The 13692-nt window shown below is 34.6% G+C and overlaps 1 protein-coding gene across 1 annotated transcript in view; it reads left to right on the top strand.

The window, feature by feature from the left end:
• The window catches only part of GTF3C3 (general transcription factor IIIC subunit 3), a 39899-nt gene that overhangs the window by 14811 nt on the left and 11396 nt on the right, over positions 1-13692 (top strand). Inside the window, exons 9-15 of the mRNA XM_079132585.1 lie at positions 2823-2926; positions 3868-4039; positions 6521-6723; positions 7053-7154; positions 7962-8097; positions 11157-11394; positions 12065-12255. Of these exons, the coding sequence (XP_078988711.1) occupies positions 2823-2926; positions 3868-4039; positions 6521-6723; positions 7053-7154; positions 7962-8097; positions 11157-11394; positions 12065-12255 (1146 nt within the window). The remainder of the gene's footprint in view (positions 1-2822; positions 2927-3867; positions 4040-6520; positions 6724-7052; positions 7155-7961; positions 8098-11156; positions 11395-12064; positions 12256-13692) is intronic.

Here is a 13692-nt window from a genome sequence, read left to right as displayed (position 1 = left end):
TTCAGTGGGTTAGTTATATTAAATATATTTTTCGATTGATAACATTTTCAACTTAGGATGGGTTTATTGGGACATAACCTCATTGTTAAGTTGAGGAGATCTGTGTATAAAATAATAATGCATCTGAAATCTACAGCATCTTACAGTTTATAAAATAACTAAAAAATATATATAGGAGAATAGAAGATCAGAAGGTTGAAACACTTCCAATGTAAGCAAAGATTGTTTTCTGTAGGCATTTTTGAAAATGAAAACACTAATTGGTAGATTGTGTTGCTATTGATATTCAGATTTCTTAATTCTTCTAACTGTGAAAGATTTAATGAGAATTCAGGAGAATAAAGTGTCAGTGACCGACATCATCAGCTTTTTAAAAGATAGAGCTAATACGTGGTAGTTAATAATGTATTATATAAAGTGTAGGGAATCTAACTGTATATGCTCCTTAGCATTGCCAAATTATTGAGTGTCTAAATAATTGCTTGCAGTCTCTGTACTTATCCAATTGAATTGGTTAAAGTTTGTGGACTGGCACAGGTCTTAGACTATATCTTAAGTAGTATTGCCCTGTAGTTTTATAAAATGTCCTTGCCTTTTTAAATATACTTTACCTGAATTCTGCCTTGTCTGATATTGAGGTTGTGACTTCTCCCTTTTTGTTTGCATGTTATTTGCAACCGTTCAGAACCTCTTGATTTTAGATATGCATCTTGTGCTCAACATAAAGTTGACTTTTACTTTGTGATTTGATCTAAAAGCAAGGTTTTTTTTTTTTTTCTTAATTTAATACTTTCCCTTCATTTATTTAAGCCTCAGATTCTTTGTAAAACAGAAACAATAATAATAACATATCTTTGTTACCATAACATGTAATATGGCATTTACAGATTCTGCCATGATATACATATTTATGAGAGGGCAGTTTTTCAGTTACTTTTGAGCACTTGTCTCTGACACTTTATCTTGGCCCGCCACTCGAGGGTCCTAATTTGAATTCATATTTCCCTTTCCTATGTGTGGACTCTCTCTTCATCCTCCAGCAGCTACTCTCTCCTTGGGTAGGAACTTCCAACTATTGTAAAAGCAAGGTTTTTGACTTATACATCTGTACAGATTGACTGTTTAACAGGGATATTTCATTGAATAGTGTCTCAGTTCCTTTGGGCTGCTATGACAAAATACTTTAGACTGGGTGATTTATAAACAACAGAAGTTTATTACAGTTCTGGAGGCTGAGATGTCCAAGGTCAAGGCACCAGCAGATTTGGTGTCTGGTGAGGGCTCTTTCCTCACCCATGGCATTGTATGGGTCTTGCTGTGTCCTCACATGACAAATGGACTGGACGAAGTACTTCAGGCTTCTTTTTTAAGGCTATGAATCCTATTCATGAGAGCAAAGCCCTCAGACCTAATCATGTCTCAAAGACCCCACCTCTTAATATCATCACTTGGTTCAGTTTCAACAAGTAAGTTTTAGGGGAACACAAAATTCATACTGAGGCAAGTATTTCTAGAAAGCAAATCAAAATGATAGTTTGGAATATAGTATCCACATATAAATAGAATCCCATTTTAGTAAAGTCAAAATGCTTAATAAAATGATCGCATTAGTTAATCCTATTCGGATAAGTGCCTATAACTACTATTTACTGAAGAAATATGCTATAAATATAGCCAAGTCAGTCAGACTAGATTTTTTCTTCTTCTAATGGAATTTATGTGGGGTCTAGGGTGAATAAATTTCCATGTTGGGAAAATTCTGCTTTATTATTGAGCAGAATAAACAAGCTGATCCTCCCCTCATACACCCCACCCCAGGAGCCCAGGATGGTACTGAAGAATGAACCCAAGAATGCTTTACTACTGAACTTCTCCAACCTTTTTATTTTTTATTTGAAGATAGGGTCTTAATAAGTTGCTGGGACTGGCTTTGAATTTGTGATCTTCTGCCTTAGCCTCCCAAGCCACTGGAATTACAGGCGTGTACCACCATGCCTGGGAATAAGCTGGGTCTTTGATACCAGTTACTACCTTAAAGCTCAGTGATAGAAAGTCTCTTAACTAAACTTGTCCAAATCCTTCTATGACTTGGTAATTTTCAGCAGTGCTATAACTTATGACGAGTTCTTAAAACATGAAAATTATTTTATTTTAAAAGTAGTTAATTTTATTCTACCACTTTATATCACTGATTTCCTATACTTCAGGATTTTCTAAAATGGAACACATACTTTGAATTTTACTGATACAAATTTTTCTTGCTAATAAAGTATTTTAAATGTGGATCAGATTTTTTTTAATTTCTCAGGGCTTTAAAAATTGTTCTTCTTCTGTAATGATGTTTTAGAAAACAAAACAGTATTATTTTTCCCTCATTGCCACCCCCCCCCTTTTTTTTTTCAGAAAGCAGTGAACTTCAGGCCTTTATTTTGCAGTCTGAAGGAAACACACCTTTGCCTGCCTGCTTGCAACATAAACTGAATTTTACCCTCTTCTTAATCTCATTGTAATAAAAACTAAAGAGATGTCATATAACCTGATCATTTTTTTTTTTATTCTTTGTAGTTTTGATAGAAAGTATGGGAGTTTGTTTTAGATAAGTAGATACTAGGAAAAGAATAAGAAGGATGAATGCAAACAAAAGGGACAGACTGAAGTAGATATAAGAATCTAATAACAGAGTTGGCCAAAATTAGAATTGACTGTGGAATCATTTTCTTTGAATAAAGTAAATGAGATATTATGTACAAAACAGTTTGCTTCATTTGCCCCACATTCTGTGCTTGCATATAAGAACTGCTTCTTGTCTGATGATTTCCCAGCTGATGAGAATGTTACCTGCACTATACCTGATGGCGTGCCAATAGATATCATGGTGAAGTTGATGGTCTGCCTTGTACATCTCAACATCCTTGAACCACTTAATGTAAGTAACGTTAAGATGTGCACTTGAGATACATCAGATCAAAACCACGGTTTTCTTTGGATGACAAATACTGTAACTTGACCCTGGATTTTCACATTTTTTAACTGAAGAGGTCACAGTAATCATCAAATTACTTTTGTATGAATGTCTAAGACAAGCTAAAAGTGTTTTGGAATTGGCCCTGTAATAATTTGTTTTCCTTTAGAATGAGAACAATCCAAAGATCAAAAATTGAGATTGGGTCTTTAGTTCATTGATAATAATTCTGACACCTGGTTTTTTTTTGTCGACTTTGGACCAAGTATTTTCATTGGAAAAAAACGTAATGGGCCTCTACTTTGTTGGCTCTAGGATAGGTTATTGAGTAAAATACTACAAATCCCTACCATCATGGGTTTTTTGTTCTAATGGGGTTAGATAAAAAAGTAAAATAAATTCATAAAATATGTCAGATATTGGTTGGTGATAAATGTTCTGGAGAAAAACAAGGAATAAAAATATTGGGGGTGGGAAAGCTCACAAATGGCATCAGAAAAGTCATCCTCTTTGGCATTTCAGTAAGACCCAAAAGAAGTAAGGAAGTAAACCATGGGGATATCTAAGGAAATCACTTTCCAAACACATCAGCAAACACAGGGATGACAAGGAATGGGTGTGCTTGGCTTGTTAGAAAAGGATCTCAACGGAGCAGAGTGGTCCTAATTCCTGCAGTTGCCTGCCTTTAAACAGGTCCACATCATGTTTTGAATGAGTGAATGATAGATGTATGAGTTCTTTTCCATAGAGATAAATAGAAAAATGATCATTTAAGCTGTTTCTATTAAGCCTTGCTCCTTTCAGCTTGCTTCATATAACTGACATATATTAAAATGAGAACTGTACATAGATGTGCACATTTGTAATGAATGTTTGATAACTTCAGGCTTTTATTTGGGGTCTAGCCGCTCTTGACAACACTAGTGGAACAGAATCCTGAAGATATGGGAGACCTTTATCTAGATGTTGCTGAAGCTTTTCTGGATGTTGGTGAATATAATTCTGCACTTCCCCTCCTCAGTGCATTAGTTTGCTCTGAAAGATACAACCTTGCAGTAGTTTGGCTTCGGCATGCAGGTAATACATTTTTAGTGGGAGGGAAGAGTTTTAATCATATAAGCAGACAAGAACTTATTATTCCAAGATGGCAATAATTGTATTAATATCTTAGTGGAAATATTTCTGGTACAGGCAGTTTTATGTTTGTTTTTTGATACTGTAGATTAAACCCAGGGCCTCACATGTGCTACTGCTGAGCTGTATCTCCAACCCTTTTTTACTTTTTAAATTTTTACTTTAAAGAGGGTCTGAGTTGCCTTCTTCCTACATCAGACTCCCCAGTAGCTGGAATTATGATGTGTGCCACTTTGCCCAGGTCAGGGTGGTTTTATGAAGATTGGAATTTATTATAAATTGTCATACTACTAAGTGATTTCCCCTCACTGATGCATTGGGGAAACAATTCACTTATTGGTAACAGAGAAGTAGAAGGACTAACATGTCCCTTAAATGTCTGTCTCTTACCTAGCTACCTGTATACTTTGGTTTGTGGTAATGCATTTTTAGACTTGGGGTAAAATCTAATTTTTGAAGAATTTTTATAGATGCATACATAATGTTATTTTCAGAGAAAATATTTAATGTATTTTTCAGTACTCTTTGAGCCATACATGTTCAAGATTAAATTTTATCACTCATTTCACTTTGCCTAAGTCCACAGTAATCTGAAATAAGTCAATTAGAGTAGAAAAAATGACTCCAGAACACAACTAAATATCTTGGAAAAATATATGAAAGCAAATATATTCTAACTGGATTTCTTACGGTTAACATAGAAGATGCATTAAAAATGGAATTGTTTTGGTTTAAAATATTGCACGATAGTAGAAAATTGTCCTGGCTCTAAGATATTACATGAGAAATATTTTAGAAAGTTTTCTAGAGAAGGACTGATTGGCATTTGAGTCAGTAACTCACTCATATCACAGATAGGAACTGGGAAAGAGAGTACTTAAGATAATGCTTTCCCAGCATTATAATCCCTGTGGCTCAAGAGACTGAGACAGGAGGATCACCAGTTCAAAGCCAGCTGTGGCAACTTAGTGAGGCCCTATCTTAAAATAAAAAACAGGCTGGGAATGTACCTCAGTGGTTAAGCACCCCTGGATTCAATCCCTGGTACCAAAAAATGAAACAAAACCAAATAAAAAAACAATGTTTTTCTGTTTTAAGTGAGTGAACATGAATAGAAATGCAATACCATCATAAAAAGTTATCTTTGTGAGATTTGAATTTTAAAGATAAGAACAGAAATTTTTTTTGCTTCTTTTTTTTTAACCTAAGGTTATGATACTGAAAGTACTCCTGTTACTAGTAGTAAATATTTTAAAAATTCCTACTTCATTGTAATCATGATACTGATAAGTACTATTTCCATTTTGAGCCCATGTAACTGGAGATGAATGTAAGGTAAAACCTCAGAGTTATCTAAAAATCAAGAAAAATCAGAGGAATTTAATACTTGTAGTATAACATAAAACATCTGTAATATTGAAAAATTTTAGAAATTCCGTTGTGACAATCCATTCATATTAATGTTCTAACATATTTAAAATTTAACCTAAAGTTGATAGTCCAGAGAGATTTGAGAAAACAGAGGCAAAAACATTTAGGGGAGCACCGCAGTAAAAAAGGAAAGAGATGAAAAGGGCCCAGATTAGCGTTATGGCTGTTAGGATGGAAAGAAGAAATGCTCACAGAGACCCATTTTCAAGTTCATATGATAGGACTTAGTGGTTGAATGGGCATAGTTTGAGAAATAGAGTTCAATAATCTCATGTCTGGGAATTATCTTAGGGAGCTGAGTGAAGTGAGGGGAGGTTGTTGATACTGGGGATCACAAAACTCAGGAGTGACAAAAGTAAGTGAGGTGGGCAGGTGAGAGTAGTAAGGAGGCGTGAGAACTGGAGAGCGCTGTGAAAGGGCTGTTTCTTAGCATGGGACCAGGGGTCCCAGTGTTGCCAAAGCCAAGTTTTTCAAAAGAAGCCAGTACCCCGGATTTAAATAAAAATACTAATTTAAAGATATACACAATCATCTTTAAAACCATTATGTCCTAATAATCATATCTGTGGGTTAATTTGGTTTACCTACTGTGAACTGTGGCTTTATATATGTGAAGATGTTTACTGTGGTATTATAAGAATAAAAATTTGGAAATAACCTAAATGTAAAGTAACTTTGGTTAATAGTCTGGTTATTATATAACCATTCAAAAATGCCAGTGAAGACATGGGGAAATGTTTGAAGGATAATGCTAGGTGAATAAAGCAAAACACCAAGTTGTACATATACACTGAATACATCCTTGTAGGAATTTGAATTTAGAGATTGATAAATCAATAAAAATTGGAAGGAATTATTGCTTTAAGTACTAAAAAGTATACATTCATTTCTTGTAATTTTTCATGTTACTATGATTTTTCTTTAAAAATGGAAAAATAATTTTGGCCAATTTACAAATCTGTAATTCACATGTATACTTTAACATCCTCTTAGAGTGTTTAAAGGCCTTAGGCTACATGGAGCGTGCTGCTGAAAGCTATGGCAAAGTGGTTGATCTGGCCCCCCTCCATTTGGATGCAAGGATTTCCCTTTCCACCCTTCAGCAACAGCTGGGCCGACCTGAAAAGGCTCTGGAAGCTCTGGAACCAATGTATGATCCTGATACTTTAGCCCAGGATGCAAATGCTGCACAGCAGGTAGACATGTAGCATAGTTTTTTCTTGGTGGATTGTATTTTAGAACTTTCTCCTCAGTTAAGGATGTCTCTATCGCTTAGATCCAAAGTTTTATTTTGGGGTATTAAATTTAATGTTTTTTAAAAATTATTGTGAGGCTTACGTTTTAGCCATTTTTATTAGGAGACATTAAATTAGTTTCTAAAATATTAGACATTAATCATTGTGAAAGACCATTAAAGCAAATGTTCTTAAGGTTTGATTTCTAAAATAAAGTTTTCCTATGTAAATAAAACAGTTTACAGCAAAGGAATTTTATCACACTTATTATCATGTGTTTGTTTATTTAGGAACTGAAGTTATTGCTTCACCGTTCTACTCTATTGTTTTCACAAGGCAAAATGTATGGTTATGTGGATACTTTACTAACCATGCTAGCCATGCTTTTAAAGGTTGGTAATTATCTTTATATGAGTTTTTAAATGTTTGTTTGGTTGGTTGGTTTTTGGTACCAGGGATTAAACCTAGGGGCACTTAACCATTGAGCCACACCCAAGTCGTTTTTATATTTTATTTAGAGACAGAGTCTCACCAAGTTGCTTAGTGCCTCACTAAGTTGCTAAGGCTGATTTGGAACTGGTGATCCTCCTGCCTCAGCCTCTTGAGCCTCTGGAATTACAGGCATGTGCCACTGCACCAAGCTCAAATGTTTGTTATTTGATTTAAACCAATATTGCTACTTTATGATTATTTTACTCTTTTAAACTCAGACATTTTAAAGTGAGAGTCAAATATAGACAAAAGACTTAGAAATTAGTGAATTGAAAGTTCTTCCTGACATTATAAACTTGACCATAGAGTACATGAAATAAAACCTTTCCTAGAACTTACTTAGAAAAGTGAGAGCAATGGTGTCAGTTATTGGCCATATAGGCAGTACTTTGTGCCAGAATTCTTCTAGACCTTGATGTCCTTTTGCGTCTGGCTGTTTTTGTAGGGGTTTGGCATGCCTATGTGAATGCACTTTCTCTCTATACATGTTATAAAGTTAATATGAATTGCCTTTTCTATCTAAATAAATTTGTTCTACTGTTAGAGTATTTTTGTTTGGTTGTTTTCATAGTAATTTGACCTCTTTTTCCCTTACTGGTGGAGTTTTCAGTCACATTTGTGGTACTTATGGCTCTTACAGTTTTGTTTTGTTTTTTTTTTTTAAATAAACTATTGACTAATAAAACTAATTACCTTCTTTAATTCAGGTAGCTATGAATAGAGCCCAAGTCTGTCTGATATCTAGTTCCAAATCTGGAGAGAGGCATCTCTACCTTATTAAAGTATCAAGAGACAAAATATCAGACAACAATGACCAAGAGACAGCAAACTGTGATGCAAAAGGTAATTTCTTCATTTGCTTTATTATATAAAACTTGGAGGAATTGACACTGATTCAGGATATAATATCTGACAGTAATCTAATTAAAAATATATCCTTTTCAAATAAAATGAAATTTCTAATCCAAATTTCTCAAGTATAATAAACTCATTTGATGGGCTAAATGTAAATACTTCAATTTTATTTTATGTATTTATTTTAAAAATATTTTTAGTTGTAGATGGACATAGTACCTTTGTTTTCTGTTTATTTAGTTTTTTTATGTGGTGCTGCAGATGGAACCCAGTGCTTCACGAGTGCTAGGCAAGGACTCTTATCACTGAACCACACCCCTAGCCCAATACTTCAATTTTAAAAAGATTAAAAGGAAAAACATTTGCTTACAACTTTCTGTTGAAAAGTATTAGTTGTAATTTTGACTTTTTTTTTTTTTTTTTGGTACTTATGATTGAACCCAGAGATGGTTTACCACTGAGCCATATTCCTAGTCCCCTTTTTCTTTGTGGGGTGCTGGAGATTGAACTCAGGAGCACTCAACCACTGAGTGTCACATATCCCCAGCCCTATTTTGTATTTTATTTAGAGACAGGGTCTCACTGAGTTGCTTAGTGCCTCACTTTCCGAGGCTGACCTTGAACTCATGATCATCCTGCCTCAGCCTCTGGAACTGTTAAGATTATAGGCATGTACCACTATACCTGGCTAATTTTGACTTTTAAGAAGAAAGTAAGTTTGAAGATTTGGTGACAATACCAATTATTTGTCTAGTCACTTCAGTTACATACATTCCATTCCCTGTTTGTTTTGATGAATGTAGTAATATTAATAGAAACTCTTTGAAAATAAGTTGCTGTGCCCTACTCTCAAGTCCTAGGACTTTAAAAGGCATCTATTTTTACTTGGAAAAGCATCAAGTATGTTTTGGATGAGGTTATTACTCAGAGAACTTTGAAAATTACTTAGGCTTTAAACTAGAGATATAAGTCAGACAGACTCTGACTTCATTGTTAATTAATTCAACCAACATTTATTAAATCACTATGGCATTATTAGAATCAGAAGAAAGGCAGGAGGACTTAGCTGATATATGTAGTTTGTGCCAGGCTAGCTCAGACACTGGTAAGGACACAGAGTCAAAAAGACCCCAAACTGTAGGAGTTGGGTGGAAGCCGGCTTGTGGCAAGCAACCTGCAAACTCGTTTATTGCGGGAACAGCTATATATTTTATAGGCTTCTTGCCCAATCACAATGTGCTACGGGGGATCAGACCACCAGGCTCCTACATGGGTTCCCCTGGTAACACTGAGTCAACTTGGGGCAGTTGTTTACTTTCCTAGTTAGGAGAAGCAGAATGCTCCTCCCTGCAAGTTTTCCTTACACACTTGAGACATTCACTGCTCCCAGCCAAGAACTAGGATTTCCAACATTTCCCCAATTTTTAATAATTTCATCCAGGGATTCCTTCAGGAGGACTTGATTGACCTGAACCCTTGTGATTCTTTTGTTAAAAATGGACCACACACATTTAAGAGCTGCAAGTACTATAAGGAAGAGTATGCAGGCTAATCCTAACATTACAGTAGGATTTAGCATATTAAGCAGGTTCTATTTAAAGTTAATAACACAGACCTCTCCCAGGAGGGAGAAGGGGGCCACGGCTGGTGTTCTAAAGTCCCAAGAAGTGAGCGCACCCTACATCCTTAATCGGTTAAGGTCTCTTTTGTTCTCCAGTTCTTTCCCCCCTTTTATCTCTCCTTCCTGCCTACGTGACTAGGCCTGGTTTTGCAGGTAAGATGCATAAAGTGAGAAGTGGATGGGCATATAAAAAGGATGGCTGTTCCCGCAATAAATGAGTTTGCAGGCTGCTCTCCACAAGCCTGCTTCCACCCAGCTCCTGGAGTCTGGGGTCTTGACTCTGTCCTTACCAGCATCTGAGCTAGCCTGGCACAAACTACAGTTATAATTTAGCTATAAATTCCTGAGAGCCCTGCCAACTCTCCAGTTCATTTATTATGGGCTTATCCCAACATATTCTACCACTAAAGTATATATTTTGACATGTTTCCTAAAGTTTTATTTTTCTCTATATATGATCCTGCTTGTTTCAGTGGATTCGTTTCAGATCTGTTGTTGGTTTTTCTTAGGTTCATAAGGTTTTGTTGGTTAGATTTGTTAATTTCATCATGGTGGGGATCACTGATGTCCCAGGTGGATGAGCTAAAGCCTTTTTGTGTTACATGCAACTTTAGTATTTTCACTTAACGTTTTCTCACAGAAATTTTCTCATGTTGCTCTCTTGTCTTAACTGTATTTTAGGAATATTGTCTTAGCTGTATTTTCTATAGAAGTTCTATAATCATTTCCTTATTATATTTGGTATATGATTACTTCTGCTAAATTTTTGTAAATAATATAGTAAGCATCTTTGTATATATAGATTTATCCATATTTTGATAATTTAGGATAGATTCCCACAAGGAGACTTAGTGGATCAAAGACAGGAAAATATTTTTAGTAACTTTTAAGGTTATAAAAGGGAAGCTTATTACAGAGAAAGAAGGATAAGAAGGTTGTTAAAAGAAAAATTTCACAACAGAGAAAACAAAACTGATTAGAAGAAGATGAAGAACACTTTAATCTGAAATATAAATTGGAAGTCATTAGCTCAGAAAATGGCATTGGGATGCTTTGTATGTGCAGAATCCTCTATCTGGTCACAATCATGGAAAGGACATTTGTTCTGCTCTGGAGCAGGTTATATCCTAGCTGGTACCAAGAAATGCAAATGGGGTTAGTTGGACTTTGTAGAGAACAAGTCAGAATGAGAATTAACAATTGCATATTGTTAAACAGGCAGAGAAAAGGGGGATAGCGTTGAAGGAGTTTACACAAGCAACTGCTTCCTTCTCATTTTTGTCAGGAGTGTTATTGTCAAGAATTTAGGCCCATAGGACTATAGTTATTAAGTTTATCTTAAAATCAAGGATGTGAATTTTTCTTTCTGACACTGCTGTTTCTGGAAATACCCTGTCCTAACTGGTTTTCATTGATCTCATTTTAGCAATATTTGCTGTACTCACAAGTGTCTTGCCAAAAGATGACTGGTGGAACCTTCTATTGAAGGCCATATATTCTTTATGTGATCTATGCCGATTTCAAGAGGCTGAGTTACTTGTAGATTCTTCATTGGAATATTATTCATTTTATGACGACAGGCAGAAACGCAAAGAACTAGAATACTTTGGTCTGTCTGCTGCAATTCTGGATAAAAATTTCAGAAAGGCATACAACTACATCAGGTGACTTTCCAATAATTTCATCAAATTCTTTGATAGAGTACACATTTACTTTGATTTAGACTCATAGTCAAGAATTAATAAGCTGTTTATTTTTAGCTTTTGTTGCTTGCTGATTCAGTTCATTAGTGATTCTCAGAGGCAGCATTTGAGAGGATGGACTCTAGAGCTAAATTTCCTGGGTTCAAATTCCAGCCCTGGCTTTGTGACTTAAGGCTAGTTAATTTAACCTGTAGTATCTCTCTGTCCTGTTTCTAAAAGGACCTCTTAATACCACTACTTCCCTATAGTATTATGAGGGTCAAATTATGTGCAGAGCCTTTTAGCAGTGTCAGGAGCACGTTATTATTCATTCAGTGCTTATTGTACTTCAGCTTTACAGCTGGGCAGGAAGAGGAAAAAGTGAAACCATTTGAGTCTAGATTTTATTTGGTTTAAAAGGTTAAAAGTTTTAAACAAGATGTAGACATACTAATTTAAGCAGCATTTTTTGAGTAAAATCTTTTATTGTATAAGAGGTTTTGCTTAAATAGATTGAAGCACTCTGCTTTTCCTTGTTAGGGATGGCACATTTTGGTAATAGAAGGATAGCACTGAAGAGTTTCATTCTTAGAAATCAGGAAATGGACTTTTTTTTTTTAAACATTATTTCCCCCTCACCTTTCTGCAATAGGATAATGGTAATGGAAAATGTCAATAAACCCCAGCTCTGGAATATTTTCAACCAAGTTACCATGCACTCCCAAGACGTAAGACATCATCGCTTCTGTCTCCGTCTAATGCTGAAAAACCCAGATAATCATGCCCTGTGTGTTTTAAATGGACACAATGCATTTGTATCTGGTAGTTTTAAGCATGCACTTGGTAAGCATTTTGGCACATGCTTTGTTAAGCATAGATAGTGTAATGATTAAGGACCAAGCCCCTGGAGCAGAATCACCTGGGCTTAAATAACAGTTATTCTGTCTTGCTCTGCTCTGTTCCTTTATTTCTAAAATGGAGATAATCATTGGACCTACTCTATAGATTACTGTGAAAATTAAGTGAGTTAACATAAAGTACTTAAAACAGCGCCTGGTACAAAGATAGCATATGTAGCTATAACTATTAGCAATAATTGGCAGTATTTGTTATTCTTAAATTTTGGTTTTGAAAGAACTTACTCATTTTAAAGGTCAGCAGCTCTCCCTGCTTATGTTTGTTTGTTTTTAGAATAATTTTCATTAATTATGAATGCTTTGCCACCTAATTTGCAAAAAAAGAATTTAAGATTTGCTGATAGTCATTGTTCTAGGAGGCAAGTTTTACTAACAAAATTTATTTACATGATGATTACAAATTCTACTTAAACTTAAAGAATTTGCTAATTTATCATAAAAGAAATTTCTGTAACAAGGAATCAGAAGCACAAAAGAAGAAAAACACTTAACCAAATGTTTAAACTTAAAATTGGCACATCTCTCTTGCTGCCTGAAAGTTAGGGCTGCCAGGTTTATTCAGAATTATCTGAATAAACTGCAATTTTGGCTATTTAAAACTTAAAAAAAAAACTCATGTTTTTATAATTGTTCAGCCACTAACCTCAAACATCAGCTATTGGAACTTTATAAGCTTTTTTGTTCGTTTAATATTTAGAAAATAGAAAATTGAGATTTTAAAAGTTTTCACAGACAGTAAAAATAGAAAAGTCCAAATGGCAGTCTACCATCTTTCTTACTTAAAAAAAAAAAATCAAAAACTAAAACTAAAACCTTGTGTTACCATTCCTCCTGGAATAGAAGCTAGAAGGAGTAGAAGTTTTTAATCTATGTAGGATGAATTTGGCTAAATTATCCTAGCTCATTTGATCATTTTTGGACATAATTATATATATGGAATTCATAAAACCCCAAATTTTTATTAGATACATGAGCTTCTCTTAAGAAAATTATAGTTGTTACCTTTAAGAAAACACTGAATCCAAGAAACAAAGCCTTTTTCTTTTGCTTTTCTCACTTCTATGATCTGTCACATTTGAATTTATTAGATCAATTAATTTTATAAAAAATTCACCAGAAGGTACATTTACCCATTGCTTTTTAAAATAGATTTAAGATCATAAATAGAATTATGATCACAATTGATTTTTTAGAAGTGTTATTATACATAGAAATGTCTAGCTGTGCTTAAAAGAAAGTTACTTTTAGTTACTCACATATTTTCATGATCTAGATGCATTTCTGAAGAAACTTCTAATTGTATTCTGTTACATATTGCTATAAAATTAATATGCATCCATTGATAGCTAAGATAGAATGTACA

This window comes from Sciurus vulgaris (genome assembly GCF_902686455.1).
Source record: "Sciurus vulgaris genome assembly, chromosome: 3".
Taxonomy (NCBI): domain Eukaryota; kingdom Metazoa; phylum Chordata; class Mammalia; order Rodentia; family Sciuridae; genus Sciurus; species Sciurus vulgaris.
The sequence above is the reverse complement of the archived record's forward strand: the minus strand, read 5'-3'. Positions and strand labels throughout refer to the sequence as shown.